This window comes from Diadema antillarum, unplaced genomic scaffold (genome assembly GCF_040938485.1).
Source record: "Diadema antillarum isolate AM-2024a unplaced genomic scaffold, OU_Dant_1.0 seq00000980_RagTag, whole genome shotgun sequence".
NCBI lineage: Eukaryota > Metazoa > Echinodermata > Echinoidea > Diadematoida > Diadematidae > Diadema > Diadema antillarum.
In genome coordinates, this window is record NW_027271820.1 from 265,810 (window position 1) to 281,352 (window position 15,543).

General features: G+C 37.7%; 1 protein-coding gene across 2 annotated transcripts; it reads left to right on the top strand.

Annotated features, from left to right (window-relative positions):
• The first annotated feature begins 10,532 nt into the window (after positions 1-10,532).
• Positions 10,533-14,240, top strand: LOC139742112 (uncharacterized). Of its 2 annotated transcripts, none has more exons than XM_071652683.1 (3): positions 10,533-10,900; positions 11,556-11,793; positions 12,999-14,240. In XM_071652683.1, the coding sequence occupies exons 2-3, from the start codon at positions 11,609-11,611 to the stop codon at positions 14,062-14,064; spliced, it is 1,251 nt and encodes a 416-aa protein (XP_071508784.1). In that variant the 5' UTR covers positions 10,533-10,900; positions 11,556-11,608; the 3' UTR covers positions 14,065-14,240. The 2 variants fall into 2 exon arrangements, with proteins under 2 accessions (XP_071508784.1, XP_071508785.1); XM_071652684.1 differs by having other exon boundaries at positions 11,596-11,793.
• Positions 14,241-15,543: the final 1,303 nt, after the last annotated feature.

Below are 15,543 nucleotides of genomic sequence, written 5' to 3' on the forward strand. Positions count from 1 at the left end.
TCATGCATGACTTGAAAACGATATTGCCAAGTAATACAAGGTTGCTAGTGGCAATAGATGTAATGACAGTCAGAGCGTAAAATATTCATACTGATGCGATACCACTGAGATCCTGGTAGCTAATTTGATTGCTTACCTACTATAAAAGTTGAGGCATCGTCAACTTTCCCCTCCTCATGAAATTTCGAGCGTTTGTCATGATAATGTATACTGAATATTTCTGCATCTGATGGGGATTAAAAGTACTTGAAGAAATCACTTTGATCTTTTTGGACGGTTGGCGCCGCAATATTCACGACCTTTAGCTGTCAATCAGCAAAATTAGTACTCTGCCACTTATGACCATTGTGTCTTTACATCTATTACAATCGTGGTCGTTTTCATTTTGGACTTGTATTTCTGTATTGTTGACTTCGTGTTTTACTTTTCATACCATCACATCTGCCATTGTGACTACTTAAAGATATTCCGTTCCAGCAATATCATTAACTTTTAGTCATACAACAAGAACAAGCACATGTTATCATTCTACTGTGTTGAAAAAAAAAATCATCGTGGATACATAGAACTGATGTCAGCCATACAGTGCTTTGGTTCTATTCGAACCAACGGTTTGACAAGGCTTGAGTGATAATAATAAAAAAAAAAGAAGTAGGTCTATTTAAAGCTCTTCACTGTGTGTGCCAATGTAACGATCGCTAAAGTTGTTAAACATTAAATTTGTATTTCTTTTTTTAGTCTACACTAGAGGACATATTCAGTATTGGCCTTTAAAGTACGCCATATTAGTAAAATGACACCACTATAAGGTGCGCATTCATAGATATTACGTCACCCGTTTCCATGCTTACCTGTCAGCACGCAGGCAAAGATTGTCACAACGAGAGTCATGTGATACACCTTTCTGGTCTCACCCTGGAGAGGAGAGGGAACAATGGACGCTTTATGAGGTCATGGGCAGGAGGGAGCTTGAAGAAAAGGTCATTATGCCGACTGGCAGATAAGCCATTGACACTTTTCCCAAAATATAAAAATGTAGCTTAAAATTCGTGATAAATACTCACTCACTTCGAAAAATATATCCTCTCTCCTGTTTTTCGATGTCTTAGCGAGATTGGCGTGCTCGTAGTACACCCACAATCAGCAAACATAATCACCTAATCACATCGTCAGTGTTCAAGGGCTTATCCAACTATTCACGTGAGGTATTATATAGAAATAGAACTCATCCTAAAAGCGCTATTTGCACTGGTCTTGATTTGTGGTAATAATATTGTTAAAAGGTTTGCACAGCTTGGGTTGAGTTGGGCTTCAGCTTCAGGTTTCATCGTTTGTTGTTGATGATTTTCTTTCTTTTTTTCGGGGGGGGGGGGCGAGTTGATGAGAAATCTTTTTCAATGATTTTTTGATAAATATTCAAGTTTCAAGTTTTATTTTCCACGTCTTATTGAAAGAAAGGAAACGAAAACAGCATGATTTCATGTATTAAAAACTGTACATACAGAAAAACGAAAAACGATCATTAACATGATAATGCACATTAAAATCAAAGTTTGTGACTCAGAATGAGTGGCGAGTGTGAAGGGGAAGAGCAATAGGCCATTGACCTTTCGAGACAAAGTGAAAATAGCGAGTCAATTAAAATAATATCACGGTAATAACCAGTTATTTATCAAAATGATAAAGAATAATTAACAACAAGCACAAAGAATAATAACAACGACTAAATGCACTTATAAGGGACAAAACAACACAATTACAAAGCGAAATAATCCTCAAAACGGGACATTATGTAGCACACAGTCGTCTAGGACTACATATTTACATACAATATTTTGAAATAAGCTAAATGTTATATATTCCATGTATTTCATATACAAATATAAGGAGACTTACACAAAAATTTATTTTCATGAAAATTACACATCCCATCCACTTAATGCTGACATAATTATGTTAAGGGTAGCAATAATTCCCTTGCTTTCTAAAAGCGAATAGTCAAGTGCTCTTTCTTTACGCAAGTTCTTTCTATTGTTGTCCTCACGTTACATCGTGAATTCTAGTAGTCTTCCGATCCAGAGGTTGCAGCACCAAAACTTTAAAAAATTCCTAACTTTAGCATCGATTGTCCAATTTTCCTGAAAATTTTCACTAATATGTCTTACTAATGCTTCTGCTATCACTCAATCCACATTGCTCTTGGGTTTTGGTTTCCTTTAAAGGCACTGTATACAATTAGGAGCAGTGGTTTATAAATGTCCAAGATATCTTGATGCATATGTGTAGGTCAGGTCTATCACAAAACATTCTACCATACAAAAATTTTGCATAAAAGCTTAAAATATAAGAAAATATCACTATTTTTCTCTCAATAAACCTTAACTGTAGACGGTTTAGTCGAGAATTTGTTTTTATTATAACTCTTGTTCAAATTTCATATACTTAACAACACTAAACAATGATTATACAGATTCAGATTTCTGCATTTGTTGTTTCTGTCCCTAATTGACATTTTAGATCCATTTTGAAACATCAAAGCTGAGTTTTTGTTTCATCTGCAAATGGTTAATAATGCCTTTAAATTGAAGTCATCTTTGTATGTTTTCGTATTTCTGATTGTTTGGTAGTCATCAAAGTCTATTTTTCATCAGCACACTTTGTTTGTTTGTTTGCTGTTTGAATTACATTTTCTTGGAGTGGGTATCGTTCAGTTTCTCATCATTTCAAACATTATCTCCTATCTTTGAAAACGACATGAGGAGCCATACTTTGTACACAATCAATTATAGTCATTAAGTTTTAACATTTCATGTGGAAAAGAGAATTCAAACCAAAGATCTAAATATTTGCAATAAAAATTGTCAATTTGTTACATCAGCCAAATATATTTTGAATACTGTTAAAGATTATCATAAATAATACTTCTTGTGACCATCCACAAGCAGAGCTTGAAAATTTCTGAACCAGATTATCTTGAATGAATTTGATTAGAACAAAAATTATGGTTTTTGATAATACAATATTTGTTTATAACAAAATATATATAAATTGTTTATAAACGAAGTGGAATTGAATCACGTTGAATAATATTATATAACATTCCTTGATCTTTGTATTGATTGTAAGTTAACATGGAAAGTTCACGTTGAATTTCTGCGTGAATAATTATCAAAAAATAAAGGTGTTGTGTATAAGCTAAAGCAGTATTTCATTCATTGTATTCTACTCTGTTATAGCCCTATATAGGTTATGGAATTCTGTCATAGGGAAACTGCTGTACAATAAGACTTAATCCTGTTTACTAATACAGAAAAGAGACATACGGATTATAGCAACATTAATTTTCTAGAACACACGAATGCCTTTTTTTTTTTTTGCAGTAGAACACTCAAGATCCAGGATTTATATTACATTAATATTGGATCACTAATGTATCAGTTAAACTCAGGTGGTGTCCACGACGTGTTTTCTTTGATGTTTGTTAAAAATATCGAAGTCCATTCTTTACCCTACGAAGCAAAAAGGTTATTTTCGTCTTTCTCCTTCACCGTATCTGCTCTAAAAACAATAACTACTACAGGACGTAAATTTTGGAATCACTTTGATAGAGAAATTGGAATTAATCCAATCTCAGTCTCTTAATTCATTTAACCATAAACTTATCATTTTTTTCTGAATTCATACTTCTAGCTATTTTTCAATCCTCCTCGATATTCTCTGTTCATGCTTCGCATTTCTGGCATTGTATCTAGCATCTCATATCAGCATCTGGGAATCTACACCCTAAATGCAATGCTTTCATGTAGATTCCTCATATTTCACATGTTTGATTGTTGTAAATTCTGTTTTTGACATTTCACCTATGCATGTTTCTTTGTTGGATGTTTATGGTTTATTTGTAGAAACGTGCGATATTGGACAATAAAAACAAGCAAACAAAACAAACGAAGGCCATCCTATTTATAGCTCATAAGAAATACAAGCTGAAAGAGATGAAAGCGTAGAAACTTTTCTAAACAAGTTGAAGGAGCATCATCTTCCTCCAAGAGGAAAAAGCAGAAAGAGAGCTTATTATCAACCAGACAAATAAAATATAATCCCATTTGATTATATCCCTTTATGAGATCATCAACGCGCATCAAGCACGCCGGTTAGTAATCATTTTGCAACATGAAACTCAAGCAAAAGATATTATGGCAAATGCACAATTTGTTCAGCAAAGCTTTCGAGAAATACATTGAGAGCTTAATGCAGTATTGCTGCCACAGATAGATAGCTCAAATCTATCTGGTTGACCTGACAATACCACTTGATTTGGCTTATCCAAAAAGTTGTGTGACTTTCATTTCAAAGTCATGCAATTGCAGCAAAATTCATTGCATCACGCGCCTGCATCACGCGCAGCATAGCCAAGCTGAACAGATGTACAAATGACCATGTACATGTCTAAAAGAGATAATACAATATACTACAGATGGTAGATTTTGTAATATTATTTACATCATGTCACCCATTATGAATGGATATGTGGCAAGTAAGTTGTGGTAGTTTACATCGCCGAACTCCATATAAATCTTATATCTTATGCAACATAATGTAAAAAGGCATATGACGAGCAAAGTTTAAAGGTCTTTGTTTTAAGTATAGTTAGAAGGATAGTATCGTTAATTGGCAACATTAACTTTCATGAAAACGTCATAAGGCATTATTTACTGCAACTCACCATTTTGCTCCTGACGAGATGCCTCAGGATTTGACTGTCACAAATTCAGCTTGTCGGATGTCCTTCTGCTAAATTCTTCACTGTAGCTCAGACCGAGGGAAACGAATGACTTACTTCTTCCTTTTTGGACGTGTGATCGGCATTCAGTGACTTGTCAAACAGGGGCCTTCCTAACAACTCAGATAAGCTGCCAAGTGGCAAATGTTTGTCTGAGCTCATCACAGACTTGATGTGTTGTCCAAGATGAGCATGTCCTAAGCATGCAGAAAAGAGGGAGAAAGCCTTCCCGCCACTACTGGCTGTCTCCAAAGAGGTATTGGCGCTTCGGATGTGATCCTGGGCAGCGTTTCATGAAACTTGTCGGTCACATGGCAAGTGTTCTTAGCTACTGCAATCCGTGAATCCAATTGGCTGAGCTGAGCTACGTCATTGGCAACGCGGCATCAGTTGCGCAGGAGCCGAAGTTGGTCATTCCAAAAGGCAAATGCAACTGAACTTTCTCCTGAGTAACCCAATCTTTACCTCTAATGCAACTTTCTCTCGTTTTTGTTTTTCTTTTTCATTTTCTGTTTTTGTCATCACGACTCCAGAATTTGAAAGACCATCAACAATAAGGGCACTGAATACCTACATTATTTGCACGCAGGCTATTTTTTATTCTGTTTTGGGGAGCGGGGTTGAGGGGAGCGGCATCGATGTAAGGGAAATTATTTGATGTTGACTATCATATAAGCCATTACATCGTCATGACAACAGTAGCACAGTGCCGTCATTGGTCAAAATTAAGGCAAAAATACAACGGGTTTTTTTTTTTTACAACGAGCACTCTGCACGCTTCATTGAAGTCCTCGAAAATTCAATTCGCCTGTGGATCATATTTCATTCATGATCTCTGATTTGACAGCTACTGCTTTTAGGTAGATTACCCTGTTCGTGCATGGATGATCACTCGGAAATGAACGGTCTGAGTTTGTCGATTTATGTATTCCATAATACATTATTCACCAATGAGTGATCATCATATAAAATGGAAATGAATAAGAACTTTTTAAAATCTTTTTAAGGGTGCTGGAAATGTCACATCAAAGGTGACTCATTGTATTATTGAACATCAATGCCTGCTCTGATATTATTAGCCCTATATTCAATTGTTACATTGCTTCAGGAGCTTAGAGAATACTTTCATAACTGTCACTCATACCAAGGCACGAAGTAGCCCCACGACTTGTCATCGATCACTAAGTCTACCAGGAAAAAAAATACCTTGGAAGTCCTTGCCCTCAAATAGGCGTTTGCCCAGTTGAACACTGCATTGTTTACGTAAAACCACAAGACGGGGGGGGGGGGGATGGTTGCTGGACGTATAGTCTCGTCGCTGGTATTTGAGAAACAATATTGAGGCCCCTGAGACCTTTAAATTATCATTGGTAGTGCGTGTGGGGTGCACGTCACGAGACCAACACTCACGAATCATACAGCTCACCAGTCATACAGCCCATTTGTTCGACACTATATAAGCTAACACGGCACATGAGACCGACATGTTAAACCATGTGTTGTATCTGTCGAACTCGTAGGCTGTTTTTACCTAGTGTGAAACTCATGGGCATTATTTACTTAGTGTCAAACTCATGGGCTGATTGGGCTGTGTGACTCGTGAGCTGTATGACTCATAGACCTGTTAGTTTCCAATGTGGAACTCGTGGCCTGTATGACTCGTGCGTGTCGGTCTAGTGGGATGACCCCGTGTGTGTGTATGTGTATTGTTGTTATTGTTGCATTTTTGTCCGTATTTTGGAATAATGATGTGATATGTTTTTAAAATAAGCACGAAACGGACAATTAAGACGATGAAGAATAATGAGACGATCGGATTACAACTGTAATTTTATCTGTTGACAGCATTTTACGAGAGACTGTAGCCTGACGACTACAACGCATTTTTTTTACTCCTTCCACGATTGTATCTTTTTGCCCTTGTCTTCATATTTTCATGTATTTTTCCTTCCGTCTATTTACAACTTTATCTCGTCTGTTTGCTTACTCGTTCATCTGCCGTTGCCATGAGGTATTTGCATATATTCTATGCATAATGTTCCTTTAAAAAAAATGACAAATTGAGCCAGCCTTTCAGAGAAATATGAATAAATTGTTCCTTCCCGATCGCAAGCGGACGGAACTTTATTTATTCATGTTACACACTATTTGCAGACCTCCAATCAGAGTCATTGGCAAAGTCGAAAGTGCTGAATGTGATCGCAGCAGATGCAGTTGTAGTAATAGTAGGACCTAGTAGCAGCAGTTATAATCTGTGCACTTGGAAGAAGTGGCAGGGCCCTATAGGCTCTGATTTAATACCGTCAACTCTGAAGAGGCTATATATTCTATCTACTGACGACCATCTCATTCGTAATGAAGTAATGATGGTGATGATGATGATGATAATAATAATAATAATAATACTGATGATGATAATATAACAATGATAAAGATGATAAGAAGAAAAGATGTAGACGGTAGTCGTAGTGCAGTAGTAGTAGTAGTGGTAGTAATAGTAGTAAAAGTTGCAAATTGTGAAGAAGGCCAATATTGTATCAAAGCTGGCCGCATAAAGATCAAATTAAGTGATATGCGGGTGCTTACTCTACCTCCCCCCCCCCCCATCCCTCATGTTTTTTTCTAATTGCTTCTTTCGTGTTCTAAAGTTTGGAGGTGGAAGTGAGAAGTAATGATTTTGCTTGCAGTGGTAGTAGTATCAGGAAAAGTAGCATACTAACTAGCTTTATTTCAAGTTGCGGTGGTTGCAGTTTTGTCAGTTTATTACACAAATCATCACACTCCTCGTGAATGGGTGAATCACTATAGATATTTATGTTTTGAATATCTAGTAGTCTGGATTTGTTAACATGAGGTTGCCTATGTATGAATTAAAGACCCTGATGAAATAGAAAGATTCATGAACCCGTTAACACAAGAACTTGATCACCTATCTGAATATTGCTATCCTCTTTATGTCCATATAAAATCATTGAATGCACAGACTTTTATTACGCCGGCCACTGGAAACATTATTTATAACCAGCACTGACAGTGCTCACTCTCCGTTCCCAGCGGAGCATTCCAGTCAGTCGCAGCCATTTTACAGACGCGCACTTGCTGATCAACCAACACAAACTTTCTCATCCTACTGGTTAGACATTTATACTCCTAGGTGGAGAGCAGCAATGTGGACAACGGGTTCCATGACATTTGCTCCTGCGACAATTGCTCCCATGAAATATCTGCACGCTAAGCCCAACATGAAACCTACTCAAACACGTAACCCTCACCCTAATCATAAGTCCCTAATCAAAATAAACCTGAAACCCTATCACAACCCTAACCCTAACCCTAAGTCCCTGGAGAAAATAAGACCGGAGCAATTGTCGCAGGAGCAAATGTCATTCAGAGACGAGCGCTCTTATCCACTCAGCTACGACACCTCCATAGCTATTGTAGAGCTGAACTAATGGTCCATGCAGCTAGAAAGTATTGTTCAACTCGAAAGGGATCGACTTTTTAAACTGATTGGACTGATGAATTTTATGATAAACAGCTTCAGTGCATTTTCAATAATACATTATTGTACACTCCGCACGCTGTCGAGCATTATTCTATTATATTCCATATTCATTATTCCATATTCTGGGCTGGCACCCAACGTGGACTTGCTAGCTCATTCATCATTGTGCATGGTACGTGGCGTTAATGATGACATGACATCCTAGCATAGTAAAAAATAGTGCTACGATAGAGTGCACATACATTACATGTGCACTTCTTACATCAATATGAGCTTCGTTACAGAGAATAAATATAAATCATTATTTCATTTTTTGTTTTATTCTATTTTCATAGAATCAAACCAACAAAATACCATGTAGTCTTATCAAAACGGGATAAAAGTAAGAAAGTTATAGGAGACCCTATAACACACGGTACGTTCACAAGAACAGTGATAGTAGCAGAACCAACCATTTTATTCAAGTTAGCTGAAAATTGAATGTCATCGCAATTTCAAATTTCCTCACAATCTGCTCTAAGACATCAATTAAATGACACACAAAAATTTGTATTTGTTCTCATCAGATTTTGCTGTTGCTACGTTTTAGTTGCCATTCAGCAATGACTTACAGTAGGATTTTTTTTTTCAGTCGCCTGAAACATGATTGCACAGCATTACTTTCAGTCCATCAATCTTGTCAACGTGTGCAAGCGCTGTGTATTGCTGACGTCATGACATGAGGCTGAGCTATTACATTCTACTGCTTGCTTGGTGACAACTTGAAAAACCTTGCGAAACTTTGCGAAATTTTTAACACTTCCTGCGTTATGATTCTTATACCATTTTTGTCAGCGATTACAATCTAAAACATAGTTAGAAACCCCTCTTTAAGGTTAATACTACCAGTAACTCTGCTGTGAGTTAGATGAATGTCGGGATATCGAGGTATGCAGTTTTATAGAATTCTACCTCCAGGTGTGTGAATCGAGCTCCGGAGGCATGGATTACAGTCGTGACAGGAATAAAGGAGAATGAGATGAAACTACCATAGTCACGTTGGCAAAAGCAAAATAATGAATGTACTATAACTCTATGGCAAACATATCAAATTAATTTACTGGGAGTTTATTTTAAGAAAAGAATTGCAATCATTGCAATTTGTTGGAGGAGATGTTTACAACAAATCATTGTGTCACATTGGTAGAGCGTTAAATGCAAGGTGCCCTTTACATCAAGAGTATTCCAAAAACTGTATTTCTAGTTGTTAAAGAAAATAATTTTAACTAATAAACGTGACGTCTGTACCCCTGTAGTCTAAAGGAGGTAAGTCTATTGCTTCTTCATTACATGCTTGGAAATGAAAACATATAAATCAATTTTTTTTTTTTCAGATTTCTTCATATCCTTCATTCTGGACATAAAGAATGTTGAAGCCTTGGCGGCGTTATCCAGTGATAGTGCCATGATTGAATCAAAATTTTTAAAATTCATAAATTTTTAACTGGTTGTCTGGTTGTTACTGACATATGTTTAAAGGGCAATATTATTCCCCTTCTTTCTGAAAGAGAGAAGTCGAGTGTTCTTCTGTTATGCGCGAAAATTGATAATGTGTTGAATTTTCTTGATTTTTTCTTTATATCGTTGTACACATGTGACGTCACAAGCTGTAGTAGTCTTCTCATCCAGACTTGACCGAGTTTACCAAAAATTCATAACAAATTCTCACTGTTATGTTCTACTGATATTACTGCATTCACAAAAGTCACATGTCTATGAAGGTGAACTTGTCCTGAGATGGTGGTATTTATTTGTATGTTGAGATGATACGCGTGACAGGTTGTTGTGCCACCAATATTGTCCTCCCTTCCGTAATTACCCAATAAAGTGTTATGCAAAGGTTAACTCAAATGGCGCAACATTGACATGAATGCTATACTGAAAAGGCAGACATTAAATAAGTCCGTATGATTTTTATGCTTACTGCTTTGCCTTTAAAAATGCGATTTTCGTCATGATCCTTATAGTGCTCAAGCGTGTAGTCTGCAGCAAGCCTTTTACCTTCAACCGTAGTATATAAGTAATACCAAAGCCCGTACGTAACGCCATATGGTAGCACCTAACTGTTTGTAGTGCTCGCCCAAATGTCATGACCGACCGCAAAATTAATAGCATGCGAAGTTGATCTTACTCGGTCGAGCACAAAAATATCCACTTTAACTGTAATTAGTCTCAGGTCTCAACCCGTTCCGTGCCATTGACTTCGGAAAGTGTGTACAACGTGATAGGGTCTTCTGTGCCGTTCGTGGCACTTACAGCGCACAACGGGTTAAAATTAGTGAAACATGTTTTGTACAGTTCTTGTTAGCGCTGTTATAATCGCCGCGTAGTGAAAATAGGAAACGGGCTTTTAAAAGAGGTCATTTTGCCAGGGAGGTGGACTCCTGATGTTACTAGCCGTGGTATATCTAGTGCAATGACAAGTTTGGTACAGGTACTTTACAAACACCCGTAAAGAGGCAGCTGACTTGAACATTAACGCCAAGCGTTCAGACACGTATCCTGCTTCCGCTCCGTTTCCTCTAACTGTCAACGTTGTCCTGGGATATTCTTCCAGTCGTCAAATGGACCAAGAGGTTTGATTGTGATTTGTGAATCGCATTTTATAACTGATATAACTATGCAGCTGTGGGAATTATCTTGAAGTTTATACACTGTATTCATACAGTTCTTTTACGCTTAGTCGAAGGATATTCATCACTGGCTGTAGCAGTCACTGGCAATAGGGACAGCCAGAAATCCAAGTAATATGTGCCTTGAGACTGTTTACACATGCTGTTGACATTTTCTGTTCAATGGAGGTGGAAGGCATTGCCTCACTTCTATAACGTGTGTTATCGTTTCTTGTCTATGGACTAGATCATTACACCTTTTTTGTGAAAAATCCTATAGTCACTTTCCTCAAAAGTACAGGCCGATATACATACGACTGTATCATATAGGCCGATATAAGACTTAGATATATCTCCTATGATTTGTATGAGATATCTCATCGTATATCTCATATGCTTATCATGATATATGAGATATATAATCATATTTCATTGTTGTTGGCTTATTACATTATTCACGTTTTCTCTGGCCGTAAAGCATTTTCAAACTTCAATATTCATATGGGAAAGGAAAGCTCAAAAATTAGAACTTGAACGTGTTGAACTTGGCGTTAAAGTGTCTCCTGTCTACTTTTCGTCTTTAGTTTATAAATATTGAGTTTTAATGCGTTGATTACAGGATATCATATCAAGATACCTGTCCAACTTTAACCTGGCAGTTAATTCACGATCATGGATGGGATGTCGACCGCCGACAAGAGAACGTATCGGTGCCACTGCCACGGGCTTGCCATCAAGGTTATCACCATAGCCACTTTCCTAGCATTGGGTTGCTTTTTCACAGTCTTTTACACCAACGCTCCAGTACGATCTTTTCCTTCTTTGTCAATCCCCGTGCCTTCACTAAGTCAACGCAGGTAATATATTAACAGGTTTGTCGGTGTGCTTGTATGAGTGTTTAAGTGTGTGTTGTATCATAGTTCGTACACGAATGTGTTAATTTGTCTTTGCTTTTTACTGTTATTAGTTGCTGTTTTTTAATTTCCTTCCAAAAAGGATAAAAATGAGAAAAAAAAAGGAGTGAGGAAACGCCAATTCCTCTGTAGAACAGGTTGAAAACTTAATAGTTCAAGGTCACTGGTATAGTTTTAAAAAATCTAGTTCTGAAAGCCCCCAAAGTTGTCACTGCATAGCGCTTATTTACAGTCATTTTGATGGTGTGCTTGATGTATTTCAGCACTCATTCTGACAACAGCAGAAAGAATTGAAATTTTGCAGTCTTTGAAACTGAATATCATATAAATAGTACATGAATTTGAACATACTGAACAACTTTGGGCCAAATGCTTATACGATATTTGTATTCTATTAACCCAAGAGCAGTTCTATTTCGTTTGGGTCGAGTGTCAAGGTGTAACGGATTTGCGCGAGGGCTATTTGTGGATTTGGAACTATATTGGCTAGAATAGTGCATGAAAGAGTAGGTATCATCTGCTATATAGTAAATCAAGAGTATTACGTTGATTTAATTGTGTAGGCTATTATGGCGTCTCCCTGTAGCGCCAAAAGAAAAGGTATGATTCACCACCGTGAACTATTGCGAAATCATTGACACGTGGTACCGATTCGACAAATCACAAATCTTTTTATATTTAATTTAATGGTTTATGAGATACCTAACAATACAACTTGAAGACATAATATACTCTTGAAAGAGGAAGTATGTAGACTTGGGTTATCGATGACACATGTACAGTTTCCACTAAATGAAAAAGACAGCGAACCTGGCGATATGTATTTGCATTCTTAAAAAAATGTATATTCGCTGATTTTTTTTTTCGCGTTTACATGGAGGGCATTGTATTGTGAAACTGATACGTGATATAATTTTGTGCATATACAACAGAAGATTCAGAACTTAGACGAATTCAACTCATATGAACAGTTCAATAGTCACCAACTCTATCTATAGTAATCTTGAACTTGAAATTTCATCGCATTATAACTAGTCTTTATGAGTCACAATGCTCATAATGGGGAGAATAAACAAAAATACATCAGCGCTGTTAGCTCAGCGCAAACTCATTCTTTCATGAGACTTATTTACATTCTTTTCTCGCAGGATCATCGAAGATCGATTACTTGGTTCGACGAGAAGTGAATTCAGACATTTTGACAGACTAAAGGATTGGTTACCGAACGCGACAAACAGTTTACCAAACTACTTTACTACCGCAGCCAAGTCGCCGGCGGAACAAGTCAAGTACAGAGACGGGGTCATCGTTTTTAATCATGTTAATAAGGCCGCGGGAACTTCGACAAAGTCATGTTTACACCAGCTCGTCTCGGAGTCGGGCCGAAGTCTGGGCCCCGTGTTGACGCAAAGAGGTAGGAAGCGTTTGGAAATCAAACTGGATAATGGGCGCCTTTTGCACGACACTCTGATGGGTGGCTACGCTTTTGGAATCTGTGATTCGTGTGCCCATCTGAGTTGTACATGCTCCTACTTCACATTCTTGCGAGATCCATACGAAAGGGTTATATCGTCTTTCACGTACTGCCAGAAGAGGTGGCGGGATCAAACGTGCTCCTCGCTTGGGCCACCAAAAGACACTTCCCTCAGAGAATGGGCCATCTTCCAGGGCAGTTATTTCTTCCGGCAGCTCCTCTTGAAACCCTGGTTTTGCCGAAAACAAGACGGGACAAATACAATTAATGTCAGGAACTTCAGCGAGCTGAGTGGTATTCCCGAATCAAGCAACCAGTCATTTGCCAACGCGTCCTGCTGGCTGAAGGAGAAATTCATCCTTAGGAGTTCGTTGACCTCAACGGACATGGATGACCTCTTGCAGTACTGCGTCGATCACTTGGAAGACTGGTTTGCTGTTATCGGACTCACGCAGGAGTACGACCTATCCCTTGCCATGCTGGAGCGCGTTTACGGCCTGCCGTTCGTAGATCGGTGCAAGGGAAGGACATCGAATCGCAGTCAAAAGCTCGACCTCTCGATTGACGGGCACACATGGACGAATGAAACATCCATGACCTCACACTGCAAGGCACAGTTGCAAAAGGACAAGGAAGTCCAAGAAGCTCTTAGAGCAGACCAAATGTTATACGAAAGGGCGCTAGATATATTCAAGAGACAAAAAGAAGTCTTTCTGCAGTATACGAGCGCCGAACATTGACTGAACATGTAATCCCCCGCCTCATCATCTTACTTTCTTATTTTTTTCTTATTGTATCCGTCTGTCCGTCCGTCTGTCTGTCTGTCTGTCTGTCTGTCTCTCTCTCCCTGTGTTTCTGGCATACCCATAATCTGTTAATATCCAGCTTTTCTTGCCGCTTTTTTTTTTTTGTTCAACGTGAGAACCTTGTGTGAACTTTCTTCGAATTTAGGTAATTATTATTCTTGTCGACGATGTTATCTCCCTGTTTACGTTGACTTCCGTGACGAGTTAAAAGTCAGTCCAAACAATGTATCATGCTTGTATGCATTCATGATGATGAAAGAAATTAAACATTTGAAATGAATTTGAATGAAATTATATTAAGTTAAATGAAATGACGTTAAATCAAATATATCCCATATTCGACTCCTTGAGACTATTCGAATGAAATCTAATCAATAACATTCTTCGGCATATGCATACATGTATATGTTCATACACTTACCTTGTTTGGATCTGGCGGTGGTATTGCATATTGTATAAGACTAAAGATTTGGCCGAAATGTATTTTGTAGGAGCTACATAATACCATCACACCATAGCTATTGGTAAAGACAAATAATATATATCTGTAAAGAATGTTCTGGTTGTTTGAAGCGGCACTGCATGAACATGATGAAAAAGCACTTCTTTGGAATAATCTTGTTCTGCTTGATTATGTTCTCATCTTCCTGTTCTGTGTGTGGAGTGTCTATCACAACATGGTTCTTAAATTGGACTCCAGATCTTTTCGTATAACTATACGCCTCGTTGAGATTATCAATTTCATTCTTTCCTCTTTTTTTCACCGTTTTCTACCATGAATACTGAGAAAAAGTCATACCGGTGCTGCCGCCGCAATGTCAACATATTGGCATAGTCGTGTTTTCTATGCAGTACATCATGTTTACCTCCATCAATTCAAACCGATACACACTATTGAGGTGTCAAAATTAATTCCCCCTATAACAGGTAGCACATGGTGTAAACTCTATAATTTCAGTTTGTTGTACTCACTGTGTCCACACATTAAAGGGACATTCCAGACGATTTTCATAATTCACATCATGTAGCATATAAATCGACAACTCCATATATAGATTTGTGGAATTTATTGTGGTTCTTGAGCAGAGAAACAATACTTTGAAAAACCTTAAACAAATTACACTGAACAAGGATGATGACATAGGAGGTTCACATATTTCAGAAACGTAGCAGTGTAATTTCATTACAATACCGCTTGCTTGCGAGTTTACCTGTGTCTAATCTATGCATTCCTTCTTCCTTTGTTTTGCTTCCATGAGCCCCAACTCATGCATTCTTATGGTGACTATGCCATGTCATCATCCTTGTTCATTGCAGTTTGTTCTAAATTTTGAAAATATAATCATTCTTCATCCCAATTATAACAAATTCTGAAACTCTGTCCTCAGTATAACTAATTTACAGTTATTCAAA